Here is a 12,722-nt window from a genome sequence, read left to right on the forward strand (position 1 = left end):
AGGACCAAGCCTGATTTGCATATGGTTTTTCCCCTTCTGTAATGGCTTGGCAGGCTGAAAAACGATGGTCTGGAGGGTTGCCCAGAGCTTTGCCCGTGGTTATGATTAATTCAAAACCTTCCAGCCATCACCTTTCTGTTTTGCTAAAGTCACCCCGAGTGGGACGGGTATGCCCAGACGTGGGTCCCGAGTCTGCCGGGCCTAGAGACCCAAGCTACTCCTCACTGATGACGCCCAAAAAAGGCTGAAACATGTCTGGGGATGCTTGTGGTCTCGTGCAGAAGGGATGTGACCTAGCAGTTCGGGCTGGGCTGCCCCTTTTGGGGTAGGACCAAGCCTGATTTGCATATGGTTTTTCCCCTTCTGTAATGGCTTGGCAGGCTGAAAAACGATGGTCTGGAGGGTTGCCCAGAGCTTTGCCCGTGGTTATGATTAATTCAAAACCTTCCAGCCATCACCTTTCTGTTCTGCTCTGACTTTACTTGGCAGTCTCTGGGGTGCACAAGCTATGCATGGAGAGGGTAAAGAAGCGACTGAGGAGGAAACATAAGTGGCAGATGATGAGACATGAGGCTTGTAGAACTCCTTGTTCCCCACAGATGACCATGACCTCAGGTGAAGTTCCAGTAACTTCTTTATTTAGTTCCAGTACATTATGATGGTCATATAATGTCAGGTACATCTGGGTTCAGGGCAACATACACCTGCATCCTCCCAGGTAGGCTTGCATCTCCCAACTGACCACATAGAACCCCAGTCACACATAAACATTCTAACCCTTAACACTCCATTGTCAATCAATACACTGACCAAAGGTTCCATTAGGATGCAGGATAATACCAAATCCCTACAAGGCTCCTTTAGCAAAGCAGTTTGGCCATGTGGAAGACATGGGGGGCTGATGGATGGACATTTACACGTAGTGGAGATCTCTCACATGGCAAATATCTAGACACTCCTCAGATCTGCACCTCTTCTTGACAGCTCTTCAAAACGACTCCTCTGCTCTCGACTCAACATAACTACTATCTCTTTCTCATTTCCTTTCAATCCTCTCAAACGAGGCGCCTGCAATAATCCCTCAACTCAGTTCTCTCGCCTCCTAAATCATCCTCCATCTCCTCTCTTTCTGTTAACCCGTCTAGCTCTCTACTTTGCTTAAAACATTTCCAACATTCAAAATACTCCCGTTAATTACCTTCTATCCCACCCACCTGCTAACCTGTTTTTGTGTGCCCCCACTAACCCTGATGAGCTTCCTGACTTTCTCCTCAGGGCTAACCCTTCCTGGGCCCCCGTCAACCCTCTATCCCAATACATAATAAAACTCATAGCTCCCTGTGTTGCTCCCTATCTTACTTCTGTCTGCAACTCCTCTGTAGATAGTGCCACATTTCCATCATCTTACAAGTTGGCTACCTGGCCCAGATCCTAACTCTCTTGCCAACTTTCACCCTGTCTCATTTCTACCTCACTATTCCAAAATCCTAGAATGTGCAATTTTCAACTGACTCACTTAGTTCCTTGAAACACACACAACCTCTGGAATTCTCTTCAATCTGGCTTCCGACCTCTGCACTCTACGGAGGCAGCTCTCCTTAATGTCAGCAACTACAGCTCTTCCGCTAGTCATACTAACGGTTCATCTATTCTTATTCTTCGCCTCTCTGCTCCCTTCGATACCATCAACCATTCTGACTGTCTTCAACACTATCTCTCATAGGCATCAAGGACAAGACCCTCACTTGCTTTGCCTCATATCCTACCCCCAGACACTCCCAGGTGTTCTGGAACAGACTTACTTCCCCACTCACCCCCGTTACTGTTGGTGTTCCCCAAGAATCAGTCTTGGATCCACTTCTCTTCACTCTCACTCTATATACCTCTGCTCTTGGCACCTTGATCTCCTCATATGGTTTCTCGCACAACTCTTTGCTAATGACACTCGGATCTTCTTCTCCTATCCCTCCTTTTCTGACGAGCTATGGTAAAAATATCTGTCTCTCCGCCATCAAATATCGAATGGCATCTCACTCAATCATGCTGAACTCCATGTTCTCTAATTCCCATCCAAACAGGCTATCACATCCTCTCCCCCTCCTCTATTCTACTCTGCTGACTACCTTCTTTACTTGGTATCTGCAGAAATAATCGAATCAAAAATACCTAATGAGAAATTACCAAATTTATTTGGTCGAATTTTTAAGGTATTTTTGTAATTTATTAACAATGTATGGATGTGAGGTGGGGTAAGGGTATATGTGAAGGCAGGGGTAAGTGGGAGGAGTGGTGGGGGGTCTCCCCCTGCATTATTAAAAAAACATTTGACCCAAACCAATTTGGTAATTTCTCATTAGGTAAACCTTCGAACTATGCTTCTGCTCGCAACCTTGGTGTTGTCTTCGACCTATTTCTCAACATCTCGCTCTATATCTGCAAATTGGCCACTTTGGCCAGATTTAATCTCCTCTACATCTGAAAAATAAGACCTCTTTTTTCATGCAACAGTGCTAAATCCATAATCTCCTCTTTAGTACTGTCTCGAACTGACTGCTATGCCTCTCTACTCTACGGCCTTCCCAACTATGCTTCCTCACCTCTCGACAAAGTCCTCAACTGTGCTGTGGGCACACTCTTCAACCTTCCCTGCTTTACCTCCACCTCCCCAGCCCATTGTCAGTTAGGCTGGGTATTTATGAGATAGAGGGAAAAGTATAAACTCATTCTCATCATCAACCTATGCACAGTCTGTCCCCATCCTACTTATCGGCCCATCTCACTCCCTACTCTCCTCCTCACTCCCTATGATCATCCGTGGCTCACCTCCTTGCTAACTCACATACCCCTTGCGCTCCCTCTCATTTTCACTCTCTTCCTCTCCTTACTCCTGCAGTCTGGGATGCTCTTTCTCTGCCTCTCTGCACAACTTCATCTTTCTCTCTCTCCATGTAAATCCAACCTGCTAGCTCTCCTCCATTCTGAAGAACCAATTTCGCATCATTCTACGCCACCACATCTCCCTGCTCCCCACACCCCAACTTCTCTACGACAAACCCATGGCATTTATCCCTCACCCCTTTATCTTAAAACTTGCCACTTCCTCCACTGTCGCGTTCATATCTAATGCTCTACTGTCCTTGCCCCTGGTTTCTAACTCCTGTGTATCATTTAGTCTTAGATCCATATCCTCTGAACCATTGTTAAGGACTCTGTTAAAATGTTTCGTAAGCATTTGTGTGCCCAAAATGAATTGTTTCCCTTTAATTACATTAAATAAAGAAAGAAAGATAATATACTAAGATGAGTGAAGGCATGCAATGCAACTCAGGAAACATGGGGAAATATGAAGACAGAGGAAGGTTTATAAGGAGACATGAACCGATGGGGAATAACATGAAAGCTGAGGGTGAGCCATGGTTGACTAATTGACACAAATGCCCAGTGATTGTGATTACAAAAAAACAAGGGAGACTTGTGATGGATAGAATTCCAGGTGTGTATAGGTGGATAAGGGAAGTGAAATGTACCCAAAGGCTGAGGGATAACAGAAAGAATGTGCTTTATAGGATTTCATGCACCACTATACCACATGGCACTGTCAACGTCAAATATAGGGGACTTATTTACAAAGAATTTTGTATTATTTATGTATGATTGCCATATGCACAAGTAAATTACAACATGTGCACACCTTCTACATAAAAAAGAGGCAGGCACGTTGAGGTTTGCCATGTCATATGAGAAAGCATCCCTTCTTCGTAAAGTGATGTAGTGCCATATTAATGGACCCACAGGCAGGCTTGTTCTGTACCTGGTCAGATCAGGGGTGGGGAATGCTCCAAAGCAGCCATCAGTTATTTCAGACCAGTGTCTGCTTTGTACTAGTCACGTACACCAACAAAAATGAACTACATGAGCTGGTTGGCCCTATCGTTCTGCGCACATTTTAGATGTGTACCCTGGGTTGTCAGAACCAGGCCTAAAATGCATATTTAAACTGTTGACTTTATGGCATTTTATATTTGGCAATGTCAAAAAGCCCAGCATAGTTTCATCATAGAACAGTGTTTGCAATGTCGTTGCTACATCAATCTTCCAGTGCATATTTTTCATGCCACTTTATCTTTGAACGCAGATGCTGGCACTATATGTGAGAAAAGGTTGAGTAGGCTGTGTTAGTTATTTCTATAAATTTTTCACTGAAAGTATCTAGCTACTTCTGTGATGTTGCATCTTGTGATGTCATTGGGGTAAAAGATTGGGAAATATCACTTCTTCTGATGCCATAGAGGTCAAATGTCATGTGGCCACTATCATCTTTCTGAAATGACACCCCTGGTCATAGAAATGCAGTCTGAGTGAATGCTTTATTATCACCATCCCACTGGCACGTTTCCCATCTATGCATGTATGTATGTATGTATGTATGTATGTATGTATGGATATATGTATGCATGTATATATGTATTGGGAAACAATGAAGCATGGTACAAGTAATAGGATACAATAATAGTGAAACCTTTGTAAGGGCAGACTGTTAATGCACTATACTATTAAGGGTATGGTTAGAAGGATATTGAGAGTAGACTAAAGGTAACAGGCAGGGTAAGTAGGTTAGGGAGTGGAAATGGACCCAGCGTGGGTCGGCGAGCAGGGGCGATCATCCACAATTTTAAGAGTTTAAAAAATGTGTTTTGTCTTAATCATTATTTGTCTCTAATCGACTTTGCCAAATCAGATCTACAATGCACAATATATTCAGCTAATGGCTATAGTCACATAATGCATGCTTCTGTGTGTTTATCACATACTTACTTGGCTTGGCACAGTTATTTCCAGTCAAGTCATTAGGCATGTTCTCAATGCAGTTGCAAACTGACGTTTCTGGAAGCACAGTGCAGGGTAGGTACTGGTTGCACATGGAAGAAGGCCAGGCGTATCCACGTTCACACGTACATGACATCTTTCTGCCCACATCTTTGCACACTAGGTACGAAATAGCATGAACCAGTTTAGTACAGAAATGTAATGCAGATAATACATAGTATCACAAGTCTTCCTGCCTTGATGAAGTTATATGAATTTGAGTTGCATATCTACCAATCTTAAACTTCCATGGGCATTCAGAATACCATATAATGGTTCTATGTTCCTAGATCGCCAGGAGTTTTTGGCAGAAAATGTTTGACAGAAAATAATCATCCTAATATTTTAATTTTATTTGGGAGGGTTCGCTCCCCAATCCCCCCTTTGCTGTCATATGGTCCCTATTCCCCATACCCATCTACCCTTTGTATTCCACCTCCCCCGCCTCCGTATTTCTCTATGAGTTTTTTCTGCCAAAGGTTTTCGGCAAAGAACTCCACGAAAAGAAGCCTGGCTATGTAATGAGACAGAACGAAGGCAGTGGTGATTGATTGAGTCATAGGAAAGTTAGGTGACAGACTGAGAGATTCCATATCTGATCAATTGCAGCTACAAAGCATGGGTTTGGGGTTAAGTGTGTTCATTAGTGATAATCTTGCTGCTTAAATTAACTTAAAGACGTATTGTATCAAGGCCTTTTCATCCCCTCCAAAAGTGAGCAGTATCAATGTGGTTCCACTACTTCAGAAAAACAAAAAGATGATGGCTGGGAGGTTTTGAATGAATCTCTGGCATTGCTCCGGGCAATCCTCCGTTACATTGTTTATTAACCTGCCATGCCATTACAGAATTGCAAAGACCAAATGCAAAGCAGACCGAAATGGGCCTATCCACCCAGAGCTGTTAGGTCATATCCACTCTGCAGGAAAGCCACAAGCAAGGCACACTTCAGGTTCATAGGCCAACTTTCAGTGAGGTGTAGCACAGTCTCTAGTCATGGCGAGCATGGGGCCCACGTATGGGGACACCTGTCCCGCTTGGGGTGACTTCAGCAGAACAAGAACGTGATGGCTGGAATGCTCTGATTGAATAATACACTCTGCCATTGCTCTGGGTAGGCCTCCGGACCATTGTTTTTTAGTTACATTACAGAAGAGGAAAGACCATATACAAATTAGGCTTGACCCACCCCAAAGGGGGGAGCCTAGTCCGAACTGTTAGATCGCATCCCTTCTGCACAAAAACATATGCAACCCTAGAAATCTTTCAGGCTTGTTGGCCATCGTCAGGGAGATGCAGCTTGTCACAGTTCCAAGGTCATTATTGTTTGTGCGTGATTACATTCTTCAACTGGCATGTGGCTCACGAGTTAACCCTTTCTGAATGCTGAAAACAATGGATTACATGATGTCTAGTAGACATAACACCGTTATGAGAGTGGACACATAGTTGATTGTACATGAGAAGAGTGTAGTCAATAGAAAAGGATAGATAAAAAGCAACAAAAAGCACTTTCTCTGGCACACCTTAATATTGTTATAATCCCTAAAACTATTTCCTCACCCACAACCTCTTCAAGTCAATTTACCTCTCATCACATGAAAATGATAATGGCAAACCTCAACACCAGATCAGCTAAGGAATACGACGTATTACTTCAAAACCTAGTCCTGGACCGCTCCCTAAATCTGCTCATGTGTGCCAAAAGCTCTCTGGACAATTCTTCTTGCCCAGCATAAGAGCACATCACCCCGTAAGGCTTCTACATCATTACAAGACACAGGTCCACAAAGCAAGGTGGAGGGCTGGCTGTTATCTATCATGCATCCCACAGACCTTTCATTGTCTGATCTCCCCTTGTGTGTACACAAAGACCGCAGATTCATTTGAAACTTTTTGGCCCTCACAATTCTCTGTACTGAAGACTTCAACATCTAGATTGATGCACCCTCCAACTCATTCACCTCATTTTCTTTAACAAATCTAAAGGAATCTACCAATAAATGAGTAACCCAACTCACTCAGCTGGACATATGCTCCTCCAAATCTTCTCCTCTGATCAAATCCTCTCCTTGCCTGCTATTTCATCCATAAATTGGTCTGACAACTCACTCACATCTTAGCCCTTCCCGTCCCTTCAGCATCCCTGGAAATCCCACATAGCACTATCAAAACTAGCTGGACCTAATTCCAGCTGGACCTAATTCCAAATTTGATCCCCGCTCTTTGACACTGTCGTTAGAAGCTCACATCCTTCTACAGGATCACAAGCATCCTACATCAGATTGCCTCTATTTGAAAAGTCTTCATCTGCCCCAATCCAACAAGGAATGGTTTTCTACAAAATCAATTTACTTAAAAAAAGAACTTAAAAAAAAGAACACAGATGGAGAATATCAAAACATTCCAATGATAGAGGAGAAATGAGGGCTGCTCAACCCATCTCCATGGAATTCAAAAGAGCAAAAAAGGCCCACCTTTCCAACTCATCAAGAAGGCAACACATAATACACAGAGAGCTCTTCAAAACTGTATGAAAGTTCAAAGCACCATGCAATTATCTAGCAAAGGTGGGGGTGTGTGTGTGTGTGTGTGTGTGTGTGTGTGTGTTTTTGGTATGATATGCTACGTTATGCTGCGCCATGTCATGTTTATGCTGTTGTGAGACAGTTTGTGTAGGGTTGGTCTGAAAGAATCTATGTGCTTTGTTGCCAAATGCATGTTTATGAAATATGTTAACATGGACTATTAATAAAAATGCTTATCTTAAAAATTAAATATGTTAACTTGCAATAATGATTTTGATGTATGCATTCCTACATTCCTTTCGTTTTTAGATATGTGTTCCCCCTACACACTCCTGTTTAGTTTTCCACTTCCTCCCTAAATGCCTGTGTACCTAACCATGCTCCATTTAAAATCTCCCTTCTCTACTGCAATCTTATTACCAAATTACATTATTTGGTTTAAATGGAGTTTTGCAAGATTTGTTATGCTAGCTCGTGATGTCATGGTATGTCAGGTTAAATTATGTCATGATTTCCTATATCATTTTACATTAGTGTCGTGCTGCTCTTTACAAGGCAGACACGTGCTTTGAAGCAGCCAGGACGCAGTTGTCACTCCACAAAACATCAAATAAACAGATATTACTCATGACTGGCTCTTGGCACATGAAAAGGGCCCTATCACCCAAAGAAGAGCTGCAAATTAAACTGGTCAACCCTTTCCATTTCCCTGTTGAGAACGGTAGACAGGGCTGGATTATGCAGACTAAATCCCAGAAGAGCCCAACCTCAGCCCAAGAGAGATCCTGCCTCCCATGCAACTATAGTCATCCCCATGAGGTACCTAGCTAGCTTGCCTCAAGTACTTACAGAAAGCCCAGTCCAGACCAGAGTTCAAAACTCACACTCATTTTAAAGGTGTGTATCGTTTATAGAACATTTCACAGAAAGGCATGGGAGAATGTCCCAAAGGGCAAACACCTGGCCTCTCTCTACCTACTGCGATGAATCTGGTGGAGTCATCACTAATCTCCCGGCGGTGACCTCCACCCATGTGGCGAGGGGACGGCAGCCGCAACCTGATCCTGACCCTGGGGGCGGCTATATGAGGGAGGAGACAGCCTCCGGAAAGACGTCATGGCTCCATCGGGTGAGACATGGTATCCCCCATTTTCCCTTGAAAATAACCTCCCCATGTCTGAAACCCTCATGGCTTACTGCCATGTATCCACTCCTTTTATCATGAAGAACAGGGGAAACCCCTTTAATCAAATCCAAGAACCAACATTGCCAATCTGATGGAATCACCTTTCCTTTTACAAATCCACTTGTCAATCACTAAGAACTCCCTTTCCTTCAAAACCTTTTTATGCTTATTCCAATTCCAAGTCAAGTGACAACAATGGACTTCAGTTTACAGAATCCTCAAGGTACAGGGACGAAGAAGAGAGATTGGGCAATGTGGAGCAAAAGGGACTGTAAGCACATAGAGCGCTAGTGTTTCCCAGGACACAAATGTGTACAGGAAATTTAAGCAGCCCAAACCAAGAAGTAGACACAGCTGCTGTGAGGACTGGCAAGAGAGAGCTGCACCTCTCTGCAAGGGGCAGAGCCGAGGTACCAAGACCGGCGTGGGTGAGCCAGGAGGCTCACCAACGGTGGTAGGAGCTTCTGGACCGAACGTCGCTGCTGGAATGGCAGGACAAGTGAATGACCAACGGGCATTCGCAGATGAAGGAAAGAAGCACACTACTTAAAGGAGCAAAGGAAACAGCAGACGTGTCAAGTGGAAGCCGCGGAGAAAGAAAAGACAGCCACAAGAAGGAGGCAGACAGGAATCCTTCATCTGCAGACCACAAGAGTTTTCGAAAGCCAGCAAAGACCGGGGTGAACCCCCAGAAGCAAAGGGTACACCGGGGAGTATTGGCAAGTACGCAGAGTGCAAACATTTGAGACCTACTTACATGAAAATATATGGACACATTGAAAATAGGGAGCTTAAACCTCAGCACAACTCTCTTCTAATGTGTGAATGTATACATTGTGAATATGTACGAAGCAAAGAAAGGATAATATATCACAGGGATACATTATCCAATATAATATATAAGCAAGTTTGGGAGCGGGCAAAGACCCAGAGTGAATCAAAAGACCCGGCAGAAGAGTGCACCGGGCACATTCAAGTGTATGAAACAGAAGTCCTGGCAGGACAGTACAGCAGTCAAATTCAAGTGTTTGAAACTAAAATCCTGGCAGGAGAGTATAACAGGCAACTTTGAAAAGGGTTGTGTTAATCAAGAAGAAGAAACCACACCAAGAGAGAAATAAATACTAAGTGCCCTAAATGTAAACCAAATCTAGAAAGCTAAACAGTTTTTGTGTGCAAGTGTGGTACTTGGCCAAGAAAGACCAAGGAACTGTTGTTAATAAAAACCTTACGAGGCAAAGAAGAATCCAGGGGAAGGGAACAACCATCTGGAGCCAAGATCATTCTTCCCTGAAGAACTTTTTGTTTGGATCATTATCTTTCTTTATGAACACTTTTTCCAAACCTTCCAAGGTTAAAGGAATTTCCCTTTTCACCTTTTAATTTAGTTCATAGTGTGAGGGTCAGAATAGAACTTTGGACACAGGACAGCTTTGGTGTTGACATCCTGTCAGAGACCGATCCTTAGTTTTGGTTCAGATAGGGAAATTCCTCTTAGAGTAGGGTTAGCAAGGCCTTTTCCCAACCACTTTATTTTCAATAGAAGTCTTTAACCAAAAGCATGGAAAACCTGTGTCCGTCTTTCGTTCCTGACTCCTCAAATTATCCTCTTTATCATTCATCAGTTCACCTTTTTTCCAATGTATTGAACACAGTCCAGATAAGGAGCTCAGGTTTTGTCTGAACTCTGTATGTGGGTATGCTTAACTATAATTTAACATTTTACTTCAAGTAAGGCGCCACAGTTTCCCACTTTACTTGACATTGATCAAGCAATCTCATCCGTCATCAAGCTACCAGCAGGGATGCTTCTTGACGAATCAATAATCCCCCTTGCTCTCCATCACTCCCCCCTTTGTGTTCCCTGTATTCACCTTTTGATGGCAAGCTCTTGGTTCTGGCACTTCTGCTAGACAGCTTGGTAACCCCAAGTTATCCTCCTGGTTTCCCAGTGGGGACATTTAAGTGGTGCTGGATTATCCGCCTTGTTTACTTGGAGTTTTTCTTTTAAACGTTTGAGTGAAGAAGCCTCCATGCTTCAAAGGCACATTTGAGCACAACTTGGGTCCATCACATAACCATGGGCTGTCTAATTCTAGTGCCACATATTCACTGTACTAGAAACTGTTCTCACACCAGATTGCTCAGCATAACAGGCAGGTTTTATTCCCTTTCTTTTCTTACACCATTTGTTCCATCCACTGATGATGGGAGCAGTATAAAAGCGTTTGAACATAACATTAGACATTTTCAATGTTAAAGGCAACATCACACCCATCCCCCTGCAATGGGATAACTCAGCTGTCACCACACCTATATTCAAATACTTCTACTCGAACCATCCTATTCACTGTCAGTAACATTAAGTCATCTGGCTCTCATTCCGACTGCTGCTCCCACCATTTCAACAATGAGATCAGTAATTCCCTTGCACCCTCCCCATCACACTTTGCAACCTCAACTTCTCAAGGCTCCTTCCTAGACAATCCAAAATCGACTTGAATCAAATCCAGGCTAAAGAAATCTACCCTCAACCCAAAAAATCAGGCACATTGCAGACCAGTTGTTGTGCAACCATACCTTGGAAAAAGGTAATCGAGTAGCTTGCCAACAAACAACTCCAGACTGATCTTGAAGCTAATCAGATTTGTAACGCTATGTAATATGGTGCCCACACTAAACATGGGACTTCACTACGAGTTTGGTGGACATTTGGCAGTAACTTTGTCAAATGACCACCAAATTTGATTACCTTTACCGTCACTTGGTCCTTTGAGTTTACCAGGGGATTACAAATGGTGGTAGGGCAGTGTAATTCCCCATTTCTGGAGTCCACATGACTCTATGGGGATTTTTTTAGAATGACAGCACACGGTCATTCCACCATGGTCATTCCACTGATGATTTCTGGCAGTAAAGCAGATGTTTTATCTCCAGCAATGTGCTGAAGGTAATTCTTCCACAATACCGCTAAATTTGTAGTATGGTGGTTCAGGAAAGCCATGGTAAGGTGGTGGTAATGGCATTAGTACCACTTTACTGCTACTTTTACCAACTATGTTGTGCTTGTTATGTCACCCATGGTCTCGAAACAGCCATGGTATTGATGGTGTCTTACCTTTGCTGTCTCACTGACTTAAAACAGATGTACACTCCTGGTACTCTCTGCTGCATTTTCAGCCTGGATCACCACATCCTAATTGATTGCCTGATTTTGGTAGCCCATCTGGCACCATCGTCCAATCTTTTCTCTACAACAGAATCTAAAGTATCCCAAGGTCCCCCGCTGCTACACATATTTTATCACCCACACTTTAGAACATCTATATGTAGCCCCCGGCACCATCCTTTAACTATCCTGTTGTGGATTACCACATCTTCGCTGATGACACTTAAATTTACTTTGGTGTCCCAGGAAACAACTGCTTCCACATAAAGCATATTGATTCAATCCTGAACAAAATCCATTCTGAAGGAACGCCGACATGCTTTCCCTGAATAAGTGCAAAACTGAATTCCTCACACTAGAATCACCCAAACCTGGCTTCTCTCTTGGACCACACCAACTTTCAAGCTACAAAAGCAAAATGACTTCTCTTTTTTCGTTCAACGCCCACATCAATTCCCTTCTTTCTTCCAACCGCTTCACCTTGAAACTACTACACAATATAAAACCTTTTCTTTCCCTTTTCTTTCAAATGCTCCTTATAAAAGGATGTGACTATTCCAAGGTCTCATTCAAAGGAACCAATTCAGTACCAATACAAAAACTGACCATTCTGCACAATTCAGCAGCAAGACATACCTCTAATTCTAATTGGCACGCAACAATCACCACACCCCTCAAATAGCTTCACTAGCTTCCTGTCAGAAAAAGATACAAGTTTAGAACCTTGGTTCCGGCACACAAAATAATTGCACTGAAATTCTATAGATTACTTATCTAACTTGATCTCCACTCACAAACCCTGTTTAATTCAGTGAATAAGACCCTCCTGCTCCAAATCCTCTGCAACGGGAGGAAGTTTAACTGTTTGAGGTGCTCACATATACAACTCTATCCCCCATATCTCTGTGATATCCCCAACCTCTACCAGTTCTGACGCAACCCGAAGATATGACTTTTCCCACCAAGCCCTCTA

The 12,722-nt window shown here is 43.2% G+C and overlaps 1 protein-coding gene across 3 annotated transcripts in view; it reads right to left on the reverse strand.

Annotated features, from left to right (window-relative positions):
- LOC138453204 (adhesion G-protein coupled receptor F1-like) overlaps nt 1-12,722 on the reverse strand; it is a 926,758-nt gene that overhangs the window by 639,446 nt on the left and 274,590 nt on the right. For all 3 annotated transcript variants that reach the window (XM_069605833.1, XM_069605832.1, XM_069605834.1), the window contains exon 5: nt 4,816-4,986. In XM_069605833.1, coding sequence (XP_069461934.1) covers nt 4,816-4,986 — 171 coding nt within the window. The remainder of the gene's footprint in view (nt 1-4,815; nt 4,987-12,722) is intronic.

This window comes from Ambystoma mexicanum, chromosome 4p, assembly GCF_040938575.1.
Source record: "Ambystoma mexicanum isolate Mex_15411 chromosome 4p, UKY_AmexF1_1, whole genome shotgun sequence".
Lineage (NCBI taxonomy): Eukaryota > Metazoa > Chordata > Amphibia > Caudata > Ambystomatidae > Ambystoma > Ambystoma mexicanum.